The sequence below is a fragment of the Doryrhamphus excisus genome, linkage group LG16 (assembly GCF_037039965.1).
Source record: "Doryrhamphus excisus strain RoL-2023G ecotype Guam linkage group LG16, RoL_Dexc_Guam_v1.1, whole genome shotgun sequence".
In the NCBI taxonomy this organism is placed as follows: Eukaryota; Metazoa; Chordata; class Actinopteri; order Syngnathiformes; family Syngnathidae; genus Doryrhamphus; species Doryrhamphus excisus.
Genome location: NC_136372.1, coordinates 18,859,907 through 18,878,189, shown reverse-complemented (window position 1 = coordinate 18,878,189; position 18,283 = coordinate 18,859,907). Strand labels below are relative to the sequence as shown.

Below are 18,283 nucleotides of genomic sequence, written 5' to 3'. Positions count from 1 at the left end.
TCCGGAAATTGCAGCCACGCCCACGACGTGACGTCACTAAAGAACTAAAACATGGCCGACAGCTAGCGAGGAGCGAGCTGACCGCAAACCTAGCCGAAAACGCTGGCGAGCTCACAAATTCTACCGTCCTGGACGAGGATATTTCAGGCTTTTTGGTGTGTAGTGTTTATTTTTGTTACTAAATATCCGTCACCAACCTTAATAGGCGGCCTTTTCCCTTCATGTTACCCGAGAGCGAAGCGAACTAGACGGCGTTAGCAACATTAGCTTTCGAGCTAGCGGACGCTTTTGTGTGTTTTGTCACCAAATCGGCGCCAGAGGATTAAAACCTTCTGTTTTCTTGCCTCACTTTCGAAGTTCTTCATTAGTGAACTGGCGTCAGCCGAGCTAAATTTCCCGACAACGCCGTAAAGTGGAGATCCGTGGACGAATCAAGAATCAACAGGAAACATGGAGCAAACACGCAAACATGGCAGATCTCACCACGACGACGACGACAGCAGCAGCAGCAGCAGCGGCGGGGATTCGGACTGTGGCAGCCCCGCGTCCCCTTCCGCCGAGAGCCTCCGACCCACCTCGTCATCGGGAAACGCGTTCGCCAACGACGGCAGCTTCATGGAGATGTTCAAGAAGAAGATGGAGGAGGAGATGATGAAAAAGGCGCAGGGAACAGATGGAGAGCAAGGACATGCATCAGTGGGAAAGAAGCCTCCTCCAGTGACCACATTTGTAAGGGAGACGAGTTTGTAGCACATCCAGACTGATAAGCCAATTAGCATTTGGTGTTGCATTAATGTACACATAGCTGCAACGTACATATACGCTACTCACCAAAAGCATCCTAATGCCAATATCCATAGTAGCTTTTTGTGAGTAGTGCGTATACGTATATATACGTATATATACGTATATATACATATATATACGTATATACAATGCACACACAACACAGGAAGAGTTAAGGTTAGGGATGTTCTCCGCTGACGAGGCTGGTGGTTCGGCAGCAGACGAAATGTAGTCTCCTTCCTTGACAAGGCAAGGCCTCCTGTAACGGTGTCAGTCTTCTATCCCCTAACCCAGGTGGGGAAGCGCCGAGGCGGTGTGTTCCTTAAGACCGGCATGGTTGCAAAGAAGCAGAAACAGGACTCGGAGGTGAGGCGGCAAAGACGATGCAGATGCAGCCCGGGCGCCCTGACACCCACCCACTTGTCTTCTCTCTCACCCTTGCAGGCCGAGCCGGGCAAGAGTGACGCCTGGTCAAAGTACATGGCCGAGGTGAAAAAGTACAAAGCCCACCAGTGTGGCGACGACGATAAGACCAGGCCTCTGGTCAAGTAGATGCCCATCAGCTGTGCTGTGAGAGGAAACCGCGGGAGAACTTCATCCACATTTTGTTCCATTTTGTTTGGCAGACTTGGAGACCCCCCCCCCCCTCCCCCCACTTTGTTTTGTATTTCTTTGTTCTGGTTCCATTTTCTTTCATTAACGTGGCATATGTGGTTGATTTGTTTTCGTATTATTTGATGTGTCGGAGCTTGATTAAAACCTCCACTGCCTGGTCGCGTGCTGTTGTTATGACTGAAACGCTTCAGGATCCGGACCAGACAATCCCAATAGTCTGACACCTTTGGCACAATCCCTTTGCTAATTTTGCAGCCTTGTGAAGGTGGAAGATTGTTTTAATTAAAAGTATTCAGTACTATACAGACTAGAACTCATTGATGAATTCAAGTATCATAGAAAAAAGTACAGCTCGGAGGGGAAAAAAAGCTCAATTTCGGTAATCTGCAGTTTACATTTCTTACAAGTGTCAGTGATAATGACATAGTTGAAAAACAGCACCAGGTGGACACTGACGATGCAGCAGAGAGGGGAACATACAAAAGGCACGCTGTCAATGCTACCAAATGCACACATTCTAACACGCACTCCTAAAACACTCCTTCCTCCTCCCTGTCCACAGTGATAGAGGTCTGGCTTGTAAACACGGACAGGCTGGCGTCATGCTTAGCAAATCTGGGAAGGATAGCACGCACACATGATTGAAACCATTTTTTCCTCTTAAAAACTGGCATCCGTGAGCTGAACATTAAAAAAGTGGGCGGCTGCATCATAGCGTCTTCCTCTTGGCGTCGCCTTGGCTTGGGTTGACATCTGCAGGGAGTTTGGAAAAACAAGGGAATTAAGCGTGGAATAACACGGGTCAAGTGACTAGCAAGGAAAAAAGCATGCGACCAGACAGGACGAGCCAGACGCTGAGAAGACGGGGAGGGGGGCGGGTGGGGGGGGGGGGGGGGGGCACTTTTACCTGAGAAAGCCAGCTGCAAGTGAGGAGGCAGAGCAACCTGAGACCCCGACTGGAGGCTCTTATACAGATCTGAGGAGACACACAGGATGGGGTGCACAGAGGACAACCATGAAAAGGGTTGGGGGGGGGGGGTAGTCAGACCAAACCAAACGTCAAACAGCAACATCACACACGACGGTGAGAAAAGACGTGATGCTACACAATAATAGAAAAAACGTATTTGAAATAAATGTGGACCAGTATGAGGAAATCCAGGAGAAATCAATCCTTTTATTGTAAAAAAGTAGCTTCATCAAGTTTTATAATAATAGATGAGTTATGGTATTGGACCAGCATCTTGTAAATGAATAAATATTTTGGAAGAATATGGCAGCTGAGACCTTGAGGGCACATGGTCACCAGGAGCTAGGGATCTAGCAGGAGGGAGGGGGGGTCTACTCACTCTGAGTCAAGAAGGGAGCGTTGCTATTGGCCGTAGAGCTGCCGGCCGGTGCGCTGGAGCTGGCCGTGCCCAAAGGCGGCAGGTTGAGGAGGGAGGGGAACTGGAAGGGCAGGGAGACGGGAACGAGCCCCCCCAGCATCCCGAAGCCCAGAGGGAGAGACGCCGTGGAACCCAGCAGACCGCTGCCCCCCGCTGAGGAAACCTGGAAGAAGAAAGAGCAAAGTGTCGGCTTCGGTAGCACGGTGCTGATGATGGACGCCACGTCAGGAATGACGGCACACGGCAACCTCCTCCTTTCCTAAGCGTGTGTGAGGAGGAGGTGCTCTTTAATCTGCCAGCACTGACCTGGGGGAGCGGGGAAGAGGCCGATGACAACGGGACAGATGCGCCCGGCTTGGGCCCCTGAGACGCGCCACCCCCCGGCCTCTGGCGCTGGCCCGTGTTGGCCGAGGGCGGGGTCGGGGTGGTGCTGGATCCCGAATGCTTGGCCATGGACGAGGGGGGGCTGATAAGGCCGCTGTTGGCTGTGCTGCTGCCGCCCATGAGCGGACTCTTCTGGCTGCCGGGGGGAGTGTAGCCGCCCTGGCCCACCTTGGCCGCTGCCGTCTGGGCACCTGAGAAGGGCGGGCGGAACCCCGCGGGGCTTTTGGGGGAGAACTGCTGCTGCACGGGAGGGGGGGCTGCCTGAGACCTGCCCCCTTGGGAGGGTGCGGGCGAGCTGGAGGTGCTGACGGCTGAGTTGAGGGTGCGAGGCGTGAGTTTGACGATGGGGGTGATGCCGCTGTGGGTGGACTTGGTGAGGGTGGCGTGCATCGGGGTGATGAAGGCGGACTGGGGCGGGGGTTGAGTTCCTGGGTGGGACGGGGAGGGTTTGCTCTGTGGGGGGAGGGGTAAACGGGTTGGCAGGAAGGTTTTGGGGGTGACGTGTGCGGGTGACGGATGGGGCGTTGGCCGCGATGGAGGTGACGTCATGACGACGGCGTCGCCACTATGGACGCCTTTGTTGTTGCTGCATTTGATGAGGCTGGAAGAGGATGTGGACACGGCCATCTTGGACCCTGGGGGCGCAAGGGGTGACGCAGTCGGCGGAGGGCGGGGCTTAGTCGTTGAGGCAGACACGGGTGAGCCCACTTTAGCCACACCCACGGGTCTCTGAATGTTCAACACGGAGTGTCGGTGCACCTGACCCGGGCCCTTAACGACCCCCATGGCGTCCACCTTAACCGACGACACGGGCGAGAATGTGACGGAGGACGGCCGAGACAAAGGGGCGGAGGGGGACGACGAGGTAGACATGTAGAGGGGGGCGTTGGAGCTGGCAGAGTTCTTTTTCTGCTGCTGGATGAGCGGTGAGACGTGCGAGGAGGGGGAGGGGTTGGTGGCGCTCTTGGGTCTGTCGGGGGAGGGAGGGCTGTCCCCGTGTGCCAGGCCCTTGGCGGCGTTGCCGAGGATCACAAGTGCCTGGGAAATGGAGTCTAGGGAAGGAACTGCCAGATCGTCGTCCAGGGAATCCACGCATATGGGCTCAGATGGCAGCTGAGGCGGTCGCTTGGCAACCTGGCCGACGGGGGACGGGGTGACACCTGCTGAGGGAGTGGTCCGGACCCACGCTGCTTCCTGAGAAACAAAAGTATTCCCGTTGAATGAGTCAAGCATCTTGTCTTAAGGATGTAAACATCTAGAAGTACTGCACCGGTACTGTGCGGGGAGAGGATGACGCCTGCAGTAATGCGGTACTGTGGCCCCCACCCCCGCTCACCACCCCGCAAATGGCTACATATGCATATATATATATATATAACGCCCCCCCCTTAAAACATAGCTTCATTGAAATGAAATGGTGGGGAAAAGCTTAGAAAGCCATTTCTAAAGCACTGGGGCTCCAGCAAACCACAGTGAGAGCCATTATCCAGAAGTGGCAAAAACCTGGAACAGTGGGACAGGACTCACCCACGGGGTCACGAAAGACCCCACAATAACATCCAAAGAACTGCGGGCCTGGCTGGCCTCCACCTTAAGACAACACTGGGCAAAAAGGGCCTTTCCAGTTCTAAGATGAAAGCCACTGCTGATCAACAAGAACATTAAGGCTGCTCTCCAATGATCCCCAGACCTTTGGATAGTCCTGTGGTCTAAGCGGACTACAGTGGAACCTTCTGGTGTAAAGTATTTTCAGAAACAGAACATCCTAGCGAGACTAAAACGTGGTGGTGGTAGTGTGATGGTCTGGGATGGAGGCAAGTATGAATTGTGCTGAAGGAGAATGTCGGGCCATCTGTTGGTGACCTCAGGCTGAATGCAACCCGGGTTCTTGAGCAGGACCATGATCCAAAACACACCAGCAGGAATGAAGACTTTGGAGTGGCCGACCCCAATTGAGATGCTGTGACCTTCAGAAGGCCTTGATGCTGGAAAAGCCAAACAACTGTGCAAAGACGAGTGGGCCAACATCTCTCCACGTCCCGTGGAGAACATGACCATCTACAGTATAGACGACTGTAGTATCTCCTGTGGTGCGTGAAAGGTCGTGACCCTGCCAAGGTTGGACCTGTGAAACGTGATGTGTTGTAATAAGCAACGTGAAGGAAAGCGTCACCTTTGGCTTGGCTTTGGGCGTGGGAACCATCCTTCTCTTTGCTCTGGAATAAGCAAGAAGAAGCAGCATGACAGACCTACTGCGGAGGAGGACTTATTGGTTTCTAATCATCTCTCCACTTGTGGCCTGACTCACGTGTAGCCGGTGAGGTGACCGTGGGCCACGACGCTCTCTTTAAACAGCATCCTGTTAAGAACACCCAAATGAGGAGAGCGAGCCGTGGCTTGGAGAATAAAATGAAAGGGAAACCAACCTGGCCTGCATCCAGCCTTTGGGCCAGAGGGGTTTAACTTCAGTCTCCATGAAGGCTTTCAGGTAGTCCTCGGGAGACGAGTTCTTCCCCTCCAGCTCGTAACAGCTCAGCTTCACCCGCACTAAGTTACACAGCAACGACCTGACGACAAAGGAATGACAGAAATCATTCATACGACAGCTTACGGGACAAGGGGTGAATACATCACACCCCCATCCAGAGTTGGTGATACCTATACACCTCTGGGTTTTCTTCTTAGTGGGCACTACCCCTCACCCAACCCTAATCCCACGGACTGGCCTGCTGGACGTTGATGGACGTCATGGATGGAAGTATTTGTCTTGTATTGGATGAAGAAATGAGCAAACCTGAGTTTGTCATCCCAGACAAACTTCTTCCGAGGCCCCATCACCCGTTTTCCCGGCTTCTCTTCATCATCGTCCTCAGAACCGTTCTTCTCTCCCTCCTCGGACTGTTGCCTGTCCAGGGAAAAAGCAATAGCGGGTGTTTTTATGGAATGCACACACGGAGGCGACTCACTGCAAGATGGAAGTATTCCCTCCGTGTGCTTACTTTGCCACTTTAGCAATACAGTCCATGTTGTATCGAGCGATCTGCTCCGGCATCACACTGCACACCGCCAGCTTCAGCTTGAGCAGGGGTGTCCGGAGACGGTCATCCTGGTGGGGGGAGGGGCAGTCCACAGTCAGAAATGTGAGGTACATACTCATGCAGGGCGGGGCAGCATGCCCAAGCTGCTAGCTGCCCCATAGCTTTGTAGCTTAGCATATGCATGTTACTGTTTGACGCGTTGCTATGCTAACAGACGGCAGGTCAGATAGACAGACAGGCTGCCAGAGAGGTTTGAACTAAACCCTAAACCCTGAACCCTGAACCCTGAACCCTGAACCCTGTTCATGTGGTTACCTCATTAGCAACACGCGTGTCTGGGCTCATGTGCGTGTGCGGCCAACGCCACTTAAACACAGAAAGGAAGCTTTGTGTCAAAGATTTAAAGGTTCACATCACCTGGATGTTGAGGCTGAGCTTCTTAAGGCGCTTGAGCAGAGCTTCTTTATTACAAGGAACAAAGGCCTCTAAGTGCGCGTAGACAGCTGAGCGCACATCCCCTGGCTGCTCCTGAACCTGCAACTCGATACTAACACACACACACAGAATTAGGCTTCAACCATTTTATGCCTTCTCAGGGGAGAATAGTATGGAAATCAAAGTTGAATATAACCCATAATATAAGAGTAGTCTGTGTACAACATGCTGTATAAAAGGGAGGTCCTGACCCCATCTTCAGGATCAAATACAAACCACGTTTGACATAAATTTGGAGTTACGCCAATGAACTAGCCAATCAGCGTACACATGGCGTCATCAACACAGTCCAGAGGTGTGGACAGGAAGTGACTTTGGGGATTCGGAGTTGAGGTTAAGCTTGGTGTAGCTCGTGTTAGGAATGATGGCCCCCAAAAGCCTGTTGTTTTGGCAACCAAGTCTGGTGCTTGTGTGTCTCGCCAAACATTACGGTAACATTACTGACACCTAGTGACCAGTGGAGAATACGACACAGGAGCACAGCATCATTGAGCGAGACTTTGCGTCTAGTTTTTAGGATTGAAAATGCTGACTTTAGGCAACAATGCGTACAATTTGATGACATTTGATGAAATAGACTGTACGTTCATACGCCCACCCACTGAGCATTAGCATCTAGCATAATACGTGTATGATTGTTGACAGGCCAGAGAGATGGGACTGTGCAGTGCTATGCAGCTGCTGCATCCCACGTTGACGTAAAAAGGAAACGCCACTCACTCCAGTAGGATGTTGTTCATGTCCAAAGTGAAGAACTTCTTGCGTCCCTCTTCATCGAACAGGCGTGAGGCCTGAGACAAAAAACAAGCAGACTCTCTCACACAGTCTACAGGAAGTAAACATTGGGACAGAAATGAGTTATTGAGTGTCGTACCGCTCTGAGGTCTTCAATGCGCTTGGAGAGGGGGCCCGGGAGACCGGTGGGGAGGGGTGGAGGACTCATCACGCTACCCTGTGGCACGCGGCCTAAGCCCGCTTTATGGCCTACGCCGAAGGAGCCGTTCTCGCCCTGAGTAGGACTGGAGGGCTGCGGAGAGTCCAGCATGGCAAAGTCCAGATCCCCCATCATGTCCTGCAACACGTCGTTATTGGCCGTGCCCAGCAGGGACATGACAGCCGGGTCGGTGGCGAGGTCCGCCATGTTGCAGTCGTTGCCGGCTGCAGCCTTTGACTGGCTGTTGACAACCACGCTGTTGGCACCGGGCACTTTGGTGTTGGGTCGCGGCACGCTGGCGGTGACCATGGTCCTCTTGCGCTCCTCTTCCTTCTCCCTGGTGAAGCGACGCAGCATGTTGGCCAGCTGGATGGAGTCTTTCATTAGCTTCTTCCTCTTCTTCTTTTCCGGCCGATTCAAGGACGACACTCTGGCAGGGCGGAGCACAAGACAGACAAACAAGTTAGCCGACTGCAGGGAACATGAAGCTAACTGGATAGACACATTGAAGGCTGGCACGGTGAATGAGAGACTGCTGGTTCAGATAAAATCCTCCATTCATGCTCACCCGGGCTTTGGTACTTTATTTTTCCTGGGTTTTTTCTCCTCCAAAATTGCACCGTCTTGCTTTTTCCTTCGTTTTTTAATGGCACGCTCTTCCCCATCCTTCATCTTTAACAAGCAAGGAGGAGAATGTAGTTAGTCTGTATGTTTGTTTACAGATGACGAACCAAGGTACCTTGATGTGATTATTCTCCGTGTCGTCTCCTTCAGAGTCAGATGTGGGGCGGAACTGCAGCGTGCCCGTGTTAATGTAGAAACCTCCATGTTTGGTGGTCAGGGAGGCCGGCACCAGCTCATCATACTACACAGGAATGAAATACTGATCATTTGTTACACGGTATATAGTACTACGACTCCGTTTAGATGAACATAACACTTGTGGTCAAACCTTTTCACTTCCTATTCCTAAGTGATTCAAGAAGAGGAACTCACAGCTTCTGAATTATCTATAAATGGGTCGGTCTCATCGTAACCGTAGCCGATGTCGATTAGATCCTGCATCCTGTCCTTTTTCTTCTTCTTGGAGGCACCGCCCTGCAAATAACGCAGACATCAATGGCACACCCTGCTCATGGGCACTGTGCTAGAACCAACAGAAAAACCTACGTATTTGCTTTCAAACTTCCTGGCCAACTCTTCGACCTCCCGTCGCTCCCGTTCATCATCAGCAAGTGGGTCGTTGGGATCCAGCGGGGGCGTGAGTCCTTTTGGGACCGTTGAACCTGCTAGTTTTACCTGCACGACACGGTATTTCATTATAGTGTGTGAAGAAGGCTGATATTCAAGTTAAGAGCACTGCTTGTTGGACGACAGGTTGTATTTGCTGAGTCAAAACTACGGTGGCCAACAACGGCAAAAAGGCTCCAAAAGCACATCCGCATAATCCCGCCCTTGAACTTGAATGCATCATTACGTGGACAGTGACAATAACGTATTCAATTGAAATGAATCACGCAAACGCTGCAAAAGAAACATGCCAGGAATACACACAACCCCCAAGAACAACTGCATGAGAGAACAATCATGGGACAAAAGGTCAGTTTGCCAAGCGACCGGGGGCGCCAGACCTCCACTTGGCCAAGATGAGCCGAGTCTAGAACAGTCTGTCACGCTGTATTATGGCATATCATGATTTCACATAGACAAAGAAAGGTGACCTGTTTCATCTGTTTAGTTTTACAGGGGTCTGTGCGGGATTTTGGAATTTGCAGAATTTGTTCCATGTTTTGGGATCATTTCTGCCTTTGGAGCAATCAGCCACCATCTAGCCAAATTCACCTTACAGCACTTACAGGAGCTAAATGATTTGCATGTTATCTAGATGCGTTATAAATATTGCTATTTTTCTGGGAGAGGTTATTACATTTTGTAAATGTGCCAGCTTTATTGGCCAGATTGCCTTGAGTAAATCTATTTTCAACACGTCAGTAAAGTGTTCCATCAACTGTTGAATATCAACTCAGCATCGCGTCATGCCCAACATTTGTCCTCTAAAGCCGGACGGAGGCCCCTCCTGCTCCTCCACGGAGACTCCTCACCTGAGAAGGACGCGAAGGAGTGGAGACCACCAGCTCGGTGTAGTTGAACTCCGCGGAACCACGCTCACTCGGCTCGGAGAGACTGAGGTGGAGGCGGACCGTCGGCTTGGTTTCCCCGGGCTCGGCGACATCACTCTTGGTGTTCCCAAACAGACCTCCATCACCTCCTGACCCGGCCACATTTCCTCCACCGTCTCTGGCCAAAGTCACGGCCTCGTCCTCTCGGCGGCGTTTCTTGCTGAACTCCGGGGTCGACGGAGCGGATGTGTTGAAGGACGATAGAGTGACGAAGGGAACTTTCCTCGGTTCAGCCATTTGTTCGAAATAGAGCCACGGTCCCCCAATGTTGGACCGCTAAAACCGGAGTTAGTCGCCAGCTATTACAGCTAGCTAGTTACTCTGCTAGCTAGCTTCCTGAATAGCTGCTGTAGGCGACACAGTTACTACTATTTCGTCTTAACCCGTAATTAATCCATATAGTGTTATGCCTGGCGCAGTCCTCGTCGCCCACGAAGGACTTCAATACTTCGTAACTGCAGTATTGAGTGATTCCATTAAATTGGTACTTAGCTACAGACAGGCTTCTGTAGTAGCCATCTTGATCATTATTATCATTATTCCGTGGTTGGGCGTGCGTATGGAAAGAAAGCGGAAGTCGTGGAGGAAAGGAAACGGTATTCGACCAATGGCAGAGGCGGAACCGCTGTAGGACACGCCCACCCGACTGTCGAGCGCGAATGTGGTGCTGATTGTTGCGTACAGGCGGGATGCTGGACTCCTGTCTCCTACAGAGCAACAAAGGATGCCTCCTCCATTGTCCAAATGGCCCACATGTCCAGCATTGCTATTTTATAGACAATTTGCCAACATACTAGTTTGTGTTAGACCATATTGCTTATTACTGTACTCCTGGAGTTTTGAAGGTAGTTAAGTATGCAAATCAGTTTATTACAGCTATATCCATTCACTTAGTCTATTTGTAAAGCATACAAGCAAGAGTAAAAAGTATTTTGTGGGTTTGCCGACTAATAAAGGACATACTTACACATACATATACTTCTAATGATCGATGTATTCTAACGCGGAGAGACAAGATATCAAAAAGGAAATCATTTAAGAATGTATTTGAATTCATCTGTATTTCATTGAGGGAAATAAGTATAAGACCAAAGAGCTCTCAGGACCTCAGACGGGATTGTTGACCTGCAAAAATCAGGAATGGTCCACAGAAATGTACGCAATATGCTGGGTATTTAACATGACCATCAATAGAACTGGGTCTGGTGCTTCATTGTTCACCACAATGCAAGTATGTACATTTCAATCTGGCAGGTATATATTTTGTACAAGTGTGAATAAAATGATGCACTTCTAATTTGCCTTGAACTTGTGGAATGGCACATTTAATTCCAAGCCGAAATTGTTAATGACAGTAGATAAAACCAGTACTGGCCAGTTGAAGTAGAGCAGGCTGGTGGTTCTACTCCAACCGTGGTCAGCCATCCAAGTCAACGCTTGCATAAAGCCACCATTTATCCATTTGTGTAAAGGCTTTCATACAGAAGTCCCTGCGCTGCCATCTTGATCTTAGACCTATGTAGACACGCCACCCAAGATTAATCAGTTTAATGCAGAAACAATGCACGGTATGATTTCACAATTGTTTCAATTGCAAGTCTCCAATGCGGCTTTCATTTGAAGAATTTAAGAAAACATGAATCCGTAAAACGTTGTGTGACTTTATTGATGCCAGTTTACACTTTAAGACCAGTCAGAGGTGGCACCGCCCCAGTCAGAGGCCTGAGCAGTGGGCGCAGTGGACCAGTCCTCGGTGGCAGGCTGATTGCTCCAGTCCTCTGTGAAGGGCAAACTCTCATAAGCAAGGCCAGGTGACTGTTCAACCATTTGTGTAAACATGATAAATCTTACCGGAGTAGACTTCAGGCTTCACAGCCGGCGTGCCTGGGAAAGACCAAATCAATTAGGCCATTGACTGGAGGTAGGAAAGGGGTGCAAGGGGGTGATCCTACCTGCAGGGAACTGCTGAATGGGCACAGACGGCACAGCGACACCCTCAGACCAGTCGGCAACCTCGGGTTGGGCAAACTCCGCCGCAGGGGCAGTCCATTCACCCTGGAACTCCTCCTTTCCAACAGCCTTCTCAGCAGCAGCCTGCTCCTCCTTCTCGATCTACATTGAAAAATACGTAAAAATAATGTGTTCAGCCATCTTCAAAAAGATACAAGGCAATGTTTTACCTCTTCGGGATCTCTGTAGAAGTACAGATCAGGCATGACTTCCCAGGGGTGTTCTCTGGAAATGGTGCCTCTCATTCTGAGAACCTCACGGGCCAACATCCACCACATCAGACCCACAGAATGGTGACCCTACAACGGGTACAACGGGCCAGTAAAGTAAAAGGTCAACATTGGCATGCCTACATACCTGGGTAACTAGCACCACGCCTCACCTTGTTGTTACAGGGGATGGCAATGTCCACATAGCGAAGTGGAGAATCTGTGTTGCATAAAGCAATTGTGGGGATGTTCACATAAGACGCCTCTGTAAGTGGCTGGTGATCAGCGCGAGGATCTGTCACGATCAGGAGGCGGGGCTCTCTGAAGGCTGCTTGGATTTGATTGGTGAATGTACCGGGGGTGAAACGACCATGGAAGGTGGTAGAACCAGTGGCAGAGGCAAACTTCAACACTGCCCTCTAAGGAGAAAGAATGGTTTATTCCACTGGTCTCATTTACATCGCTTGGCTGGTTCTCATTGTGACCCAAGTGACTATCAAACTCCAGTCATAGGACATCAGTCCTCATGGTGTTAGCGAAAACCTGGCCATCATTGCTCTTGCACACTTCCGACACCTGAACACCAACATTAGTGTCCAGTTTTAATAGTATGCATGTGAACATTTCATGAACATCAACAGATGGACTTGCAGCGCAACCAACCTGTCCCGTGTTCCTGGAGGAGATGACACAAACATCAGCTGGGTTTTCAATGGCAACTATGGCCCTGGCAGCCAGCAGCAGCTTCTCCCAGGTCTTCTTCAGGTTAATGATGTACACACCTTAGGGGCCAGGGGGTCATGACAGATGGTTGGACTAAAGCAAAAACGCTGGAAATTCAGATGATAATCTGCATCTAAACATACCGTCACTTTTTCTCTTGTAGACATACTGCTCCATTTGGAAGTCCAAGTTGGTTCCTCCCAGATGGGTTCCTGCAGCCAGGAACTTCAGCACATCCTCCTCCTTCATTTGAAGGACATCCAGACCTCCGGACATCGTGACCGCTTTCCCTGCGTTACGGTAAGATGGGAGAGCTGGAAAAAAGCAGGCAGCATACACCATTACAATAGCGTAAGACTGAACGAGCAGAACCTTTGCATTCCGATTAATTCCGATCCATGTTTAATGTATGTTCCGTGGCCTTCTATAGGCCTAGTCGTGTATTAAAGTATGAAAATTGAAACATTTTTACACTACGTATATAGAAACATTTGTACACAATACGTATATGAAAGTATGTATGTGAAACATTCGTACACAATACGTATATGAAAGTATGTATGTGAAACATTCGTACACAATACGTATATGAGAGTATGTATATGGAAACATTTGTACACAATACGTATATGAATGTATATAGAAACATTTGTACCCAATACACAGCAAGAGAGCATGACGTGAGCGCGTGTCGCTGGTTAGCTAGCTAGCTTAGAATGTTAGCATTGCAAGTTCGCGCGTTTCAAGACGATTTAAAAGCCACACGTTTTGTTTAAAACGGCATTATGTGTGACGGTGGAGTAGTGTGGCGTTTCATTAAACCGCCTGGGACAGTTTATGTTGAATTACGATCGAAACGCTGGTTAAACGCTCACCACGAAACAACGCCGTATAGAAGTCTGACCACACGGTGGAAAAAAGAGGCCGCTGAAGGAAATCACGTGCTTTATATAGCAACGTTCTAAGCTTGTGATTGGTCGCTTAGTTTCCACCGGAAGTGTTGCAGTGCCGCTTTTGGCCAAACGGTGGCACTATTGGACAATCATGCTGTTTTAAGATCAGGTCAGTTTCAACTGGACGGGTTTGCGTGCTGTCATTTGGCCGAAGGGTGGCGACATTTAATAACCACGCTGCTCTGACGTCGGATAGGCATCCCATAATAAGACAGACAAGATGGAAAGACCATATTAAGACAATGCTGACACGTCCACTGACCCGTGGCGCAAGTTTATTTGCTGAAGATAAAGGGTTCCAGTCAACGTGACCTTAAAATGTACACGACACCCGTGGGTGGAGTGGGGTCACTGCCACGGAAGTCGTGTACCCAGGAAATGACATTTCAAAGAAGTTATGTTCAAATATTAGTAAAAGCCACAGGCTCTACCTGGCTAAATGACCAGTGCACATTTGAACCAGACTGCAATATCAGGACTAGCCAGAGTCCAAGTGTCCTGTTTGATGACGTCAGCCCCCCTGCTGCTTATCTGTCAGCAGCTGATGCAACCTTTTGGCTGGCTAGACACGTTCACAAGAATTCAATACCTCACCAGCTGTGGGGTTGTCTTGCTTGGCTCGTTCGATGAGAAGGTAAACATAAGTTGACGAGTTAGATGGTTCATACGCAGCAGGGTATTTTGGCTTGTGTGTTGATTAATAGGACGAGATTAAGACTAAGACTGAGTGTGTAGTGTCATGGTGATCTCAGGTCCAGAATGACATAACCGTCATAACTGCACAGCAGCATATGAGGGGTCAGGATTCAGGTCTCAAAGGTGGAGGCAACGCCTTCTGTTGAATGATTGACAGAATTTAGGAGCGGGGTATGAAGCACGCCTTGCTTTCAACGTTGAAGATTTGCTTTCTAGTCCTAAAACAAAGAAATACTGATACATCCGTGGTCGGCCATAAACATTGTTTGAAGGCCTCCATGTTGATGGGAACATGATGACACGGAAGTACTGCCATGCGGTCATCAGCCCCCACGTGTGCCATCTAAAAGCTCGGTAAAAAGTGCAGTTCATTTGATGGAGTACAGCGTCTGCCACTGTGCCACGTAGACGACCCGTACAGGCCGCCTCGCCTTCCTGCTCGTCTGCGTCTCTTCCATGCGTCTCTAATGGCTCCACAGGACACGTCGCCGTCACATTTGATGTCACACCTCCATTGAGGTCATTTGACCTTCGTTCTTCTCATATCTTCTCCTCGGCTTTCCTCGTCAAGACTTCAGTCCGACATACAGCATCATTTGCTCATAGATGGTCCACGCCATGGCGGCTATCAACGTCCTCCTCAGACAGCGTGGCACCGCCCCTCGTAGGAAACCCTTCAGGCCGTGTTCCTTGGAGAAGACCACAGATCAAGATAGTCAAGATAGTCATGATTTATTAACACTACGCCCTAACCAGAGAAAACCATACCACAGCATAACGTAGAAAAGAAGTGAAGGCCAAAGATCACGTCAGCCCAATAAACGTCCTGGCGAGACGAGCGGGACACGTACCACGTAGATGTATCGGACAGCGTCAGCCGTCCTCAGCTGAGGGTTGACCTGGACCAGTGTTTTGACCACGTCGGCGGGCTGAGTGATGAGCGAGGCCAACACGCCCGCCAGCGTCCCGCAGCTGAAGTTCGTCAGGGGAGCGGACACGCTGATCTCTTCAATGAAGCAACATGAGCATCTGATCAACGCACCGTTCGCCATCTTACACCCTGCTCGTGTAGCGCTTCACGTAGCTGGCCTTCATGCAGCTCACCTGGGATTCATCATGACCTATTTCACCTTAGCTATAATCATCTCCAGCTACCTCCCAACTCACACTTTGGATGGATGGGTGGCTTCCATACTCTAATACTGGGGGCATGTACTGGTTGGATGTACTGGTTGGATGTACTGGTTGGATGTACTGGTTGGATGTACTGGTTGGATGTACTGGTTGGATGTACTGGTTGGATGTACTGGTTGGATGTACTGGTTGGATGTACTGGTTAGATGAACTGGTTAGATGAACTGCATAACCAGCACGGATGGCTGGTTTCCAATGGCAGCAAAGCGCCCTAATTGGTGGAGGTAATCTGGTCTTACCCTTTGGCCAAGAGGTCTTCAGCTGGCCGTAGAACATGACGTAGATTCCAGAGAAAGGAACGTCTCGGAGCAGAGTGGCCATCATGCCAGAGTACAGCGCCGTGGGACCTTCCGTGCGACACACGCGGCGTAGGGCCTGGGTTACGCTGCGATAGCCGTACCTGCCGCACTGGAGAAAGAAGCGTGTGAAGGTATGAACAAGCGGCGTCCCTCCCTGGTCACGTGATCCTCCCGTTTGCGTCCCGTGCTTTCTGACCTCATATCGGGCCTTGATGACGGTAACGGGCAGCATGACGACCCCCGCCACCGCCCTGGCTCCGCCTCCCAGCAGCGCGGCCCCCAACGCTCCCGGGCTCTTCTCCTGGAAGACGTGCTGCTTAAAGGAGTGGTAGGTACTGAAGTAGAGGCCCACACCCGGGATGGTCCTCATGAAGGACTGAATGAAGACGAGAAGACAGTCATTGTTCACACACGGGTCTGCGGGCGAGTATTGATGTCCTTGTTGTTGGTACCGGGGAAGCGCCTTTCCACAGTCCCAGCAGCCTCTCTGTCCGTACCACATTCAGGAGCACCGTCACCATCCCGATGCGGCCCGAGCTGAAAGCCACCGGAGACATACGGAGAATGGATGCTAAAACTGGCAAGTTGTCTGGCAGACATGTTCTTAACTCTTGGTGGGCCTACGCTGACCTCCAGGGAGGGAGGCGTGTGTGTGCGTGTGTGTGCGTGTGTGTGCGTGTGTGTGCGTGTGCGTGCGTGAGTTGAGCCTCACCCTGGCTGCATCGTGCTCTGCAAGGTTTGCAGCCGTGTCTTGACCAGGTCTAGCGGCTGGAAGAGGAGCGTGGAGCAGGTTCCACTGAGAGAGCCACACACGAAGGCTTTGATGGCTGGGTGGGCCTACCAGGGTGGTGCACAAACGCCACACAACACGAAGAAAGAAAGGCACAACTGAAGTTGGAAAAAGGACGTCCTATCTTATTTCTGTAGTTCAGGCCAAAGAGTGAGACCTTCTAGAATAAAAAGTTACCAGTGCCAGTTCCATGGTTGTTCTGCTCCCTTCTTGGGCCTTGGCTCTTCTGTAGACGATGTTGACTTTTTACCCGACAGCAAAAAACACCAGGCTGTTGCACAATTCTCAGTTCAGCATCAATCCTGCAGAGCAGTGCTTCATCAAAATGGAGAACATGTGAGAGTGACAGCTGCTCTCCCGCCTCCACCATCACTATTTGAAAAGCACAGCTGTAAAGGACACGCCAGTCTTGTTTGTTTCTTTGTGTATTACAATATTACAATTACAGATTAAATTACAGATGATCAGATGACATGACACAAAGCTACTTATTAACAAAGCAAAGGTCAGCTATTAGGATGCCCCCCCCCCCGTAAAACACTCGTAAAAAACTAATGCGGATCCTCTTCGATTACTGTAAGTCATTAGACATCATCGTACCTAAAGTAGGCTTGATAAAGACAACATATCATGGAATTAGAGCAGGTCTAAACTGTGCTAGCACTTTGGAATCACAGCGGATTTCAGCTCTTATATTCGATCATTTTAATTGAAATGTATATTTGCATAAAGCAAACATTGTGTGGTGAATCGTAAGATCGTAATGCTGTACATACCTGTTCCCCGATGTGGATTAAGTACTTCCTTTTAGATACTCCTAAGAAATATACCCCTACAAGAGCTTCAAGAGCTCAACCCTGACATTAAAAAGCGAAAGTTAACAGATGTTGGCACCGCCTGACCTCGGCGAGGACATTAAACTACCAAAGTGCTTCGTCTAGCTAGCCGGTTCCTGACTGCTGGGGGCGTGAACGTCACCTAGCAACCACGCCCATTGACAAGAGCGTAGCTTCCGATTGGCTGGCTGCGTGTGACGTAACGGCACGTGGTTCTCCTATTGAGGAAGTAAAGTTCGTACGCTAGCAGAAATTTGACCGAAAACTGAAAAAGAAAATTACAATCTGTGAAACAGTACATAAATGTATAAGCATACCATAAAAATACTATTTAGGCCACTGCTGGGCATCTGCCGTATTCACTGACGACGACTGTAGCAAATGACATAGTTGGGATGCACAAAAATCGAATTAGTTAAAGAAACACCACGTCCTCTTATCTTTTCATTGATATATAATCCACGAATATCTTCCTGACCTAAATGAGGGGGTCCAGGCTAAACCGGTTCTAACTTGTTCGGAATGGGAGGATCGAGTCAAATACAGTGTTGCTGGAAGAGCGGTATCAATTCGTGGTGTGTCAGTCATGAACGAACGGGTCAAAAGAACTCATTCTTTTTTGTGAACGGGAATGAACGAGTTCGTTCATGACCGACACACCATTAATGCACCGGGGGAGATCACAGGCTAACGAGCAATTGACCGAAATGGCCGGATCTTTTTACTGACTGAACCGGAATGATCCGGTTCACT

The 18,283-nt window shown here is 50.0% G+C and overlaps 4 protein-coding genes and 1 non-coding gene across 10 annotated transcripts; 1 reads left to right on the top strand and 4 right to left on the bottom strand.

The window, feature by feature from the left end:
• The first annotated feature begins 6 nt into the window (after positions 1-6).
• Positions 7-1,560, top strand: trir (telomerase RNA component interacting RNase). Its single transcript, XM_058050115.2, has 4 exons — positions 7-155; positions 358-729; positions 1,081-1,152; positions 1,231-1,560. The coding sequence occupies exons 2-4, from the start codon at positions 451-453 to the stop codon at positions 1,336-1,338; spliced, it is 459 nt and encodes a 152-aa protein (XP_057906098.2). The 5' UTR covers positions 7-155; positions 358-450; the 3' UTR covers positions 1,339-1,560.
• ubn2b (ubinuclein 2b) lies at positions 1,489-10,396 on the bottom strand. 2 transcript variants are annotated; one of them, XM_058049996.2, is made up of 17 exons: positions 9,743-10,396; positions 8,811-8,939; positions 8,637-8,738; positions 8,380-8,505; positions 8,209-8,312; positions 7,581-8,070; positions 7,427-7,497; positions 6,629-6,758; positions 6,173-6,279; positions 5,968-6,078; positions 5,600-5,740; positions 5,482-5,532; positions 5,347-5,389; positions 3,096-4,367; positions 2,751-2,952; positions 2,309-2,377; positions 1,491-2,154 (listed from the first exon to the last, which is right to left on the bottom strand). In XM_058049996.2, the coding sequence occupies exons 1-17, from the start codon at positions 10,055-10,057 to the stop codon at positions 2,111-2,113; spliced, it is 3,507 nt and encodes a 1,168-aa protein (XP_057905979.2). In that variant the 5' UTR covers positions 10,058-10,396; the 3' UTR covers positions 1,491-2,110. The 2 variants fall into 2 exon arrangements, with proteins under 2 accessions (XP_078653281.1, XP_057905979.2); XM_078797155.1 differs by lacking the exon at positions 2,309-2,377 and having other exon boundaries at positions 1,489-2,154.
• Positions 10,397-11,461: 1,065 nt separating this feature from the next.
• Positions 11,462-13,732, bottom strand: rpsa (ribosomal protein SA). Its single transcript, XM_058050091.2, has 8 exons — positions 13,638-13,732; positions 12,906-13,076; positions 12,703-12,821; positions 12,213-12,458; positions 12,001-12,129; positions 11,773-11,932; positions 11,672-11,704; positions 11,462-11,598 (listed from the first exon to the last, which is right to left on the bottom strand). The coding sequence occupies exons 2-8, from the start codon at positions 13,036-13,038 to the stop codon at positions 11,504-11,506; spliced, it is 915 nt and encodes a 304-aa protein (XP_057906074.1). The 5' UTR covers positions 13,039-13,076; positions 13,638-13,732; the 3' UTR covers positions 11,462-11,503.
• On the bottom strand, positions 12,516-12,656 carry LOC131103878 (small nucleolar RNA SNORA62/SNORA6 family). Its single transcript, XR_009119714.2, has one exon. It is a non-coding gene; the product is annotated as a small nucleolar RNA SNORA62/SNORA6 family (small nucleolar RNA).
• Positions 13,733-13,950: 218 nt separating the features above from the next.
• LOC131103412 (mitochondrial glycine transporter B-like) lies at positions 13,951-18,014 on the bottom strand. Of its 5 annotated transcripts, none has more exons than XM_078797230.1 (8): positions 17,471-17,996; positions 16,872-16,965; positions 16,617-16,741; positions 16,357-16,441; positions 16,101-16,280; positions 15,845-16,013; positions 15,263-15,417; positions 13,951-15,100 (listed from the first exon to the last, which is right to left on the bottom strand). In XM_078797230.1, the coding sequence occupies exons 2-8, from the start codon at positions 16,884-16,886 to the stop codon at positions 14,978-14,980; spliced, it is 852 nt and encodes a 283-aa protein (XP_078653356.1). In that variant the 5' UTR covers positions 16,887-16,965; positions 17,471-17,996; the 3' UTR covers positions 13,951-14,977. The 5 variants fall into 5 exon arrangements, with proteins under 5 accessions (XP_078653356.1, XP_078653355.1, XP_078653354.1 ...); XM_078797229.1 differs by having other exon boundaries at positions 13,952-15,100; positions 16,872-17,009; XM_078797228.1 differs by having other exon boundaries at positions 13,952-15,100; positions 16,872-16,996; positions 17,471-17,995.
• Positions 18,015-18,283: the final 269 nt, after the last annotated feature.

Bases quoted from the DNA above. Each gene is read 5' to 3' on its own strand.
- trir (XM_058050115.2), top strand. From the start codon at position 451: ATGGAGCAAACACGCAAACATGGCAGATCTCACCACGACGACGACGAC. The intron at 730-1,080 runs GTAAGGGAGACG...CCCCTAACCCAG, and splicing joins CTCCTCCAGTGACCACATTT to GTGGGGAAGCGCCGAGGCGG. The intron at 1,153-1,230 runs GTGAGGCGGCAA...TCACCCTTGCAG, and splicing joins AGCAGAAACAGGACTCGGAG to GCCGAGCCGGGCAAGAGTGA.
- ubn2b (XM_058049996.2), bottom strand. From the start codon at position 10,057: ATGGCTGAACCGAGGAAAGTTCCCTTCGTCACTCTATCGTCCTTCAAC. The intron at 8,506-8,636 runs GTGAGTTCCTCT...ATTCCTGTGTAG, and splicing joins TTATAGATAATTCAGAAGCT to TATGATGAGCTGGTGCCGGC. The intron at 8,313-8,379 runs GTACCTTGGTTC...TGCTTGTTAAAG, and splicing joins CGGAGAATAATCACATCAAG to ATGAAGGATGGGGAAGAGCG.
- rpsa (XM_058050091.2), bottom strand. From the start codon at position 13,038: ATGTCCGGAGGTCTGGATGTCCTTCAAATGAAGGAGGAGGATGTGCTG. The intron at 12,459-12,702 runs GTTGGTTGCGCT...CTTTCTCCTTAG, and splicing joins CCTCCAGGAACACGGGACAG to AGGGCAGTGTTGAAGTTTGC. The intron at 12,130-12,212 runs GTGAGGCGTGGT...TACCCGTTGTAG, and splicing joins CCATCCCCTGTAACAACAAG to GGTCACCATTCTGTGGGTCT.
- LOC131103412 (XM_078797230.1), bottom strand. The intron at 16,442-16,616 runs GTGAGGCTCAAC...GGTGGCTTTCAG, and splicing joins CAGAGCACGATGCAGCCAGG to CTCGGGCCGCATCGGGATGG. The intron at 15,418-15,844 runs GTAAGACCAGAT...GCTTCATTGAAG, and splicing joins GAAGACCTCTTGGCCAAAGG to AGATCAGCGTGTCCGCTCCC.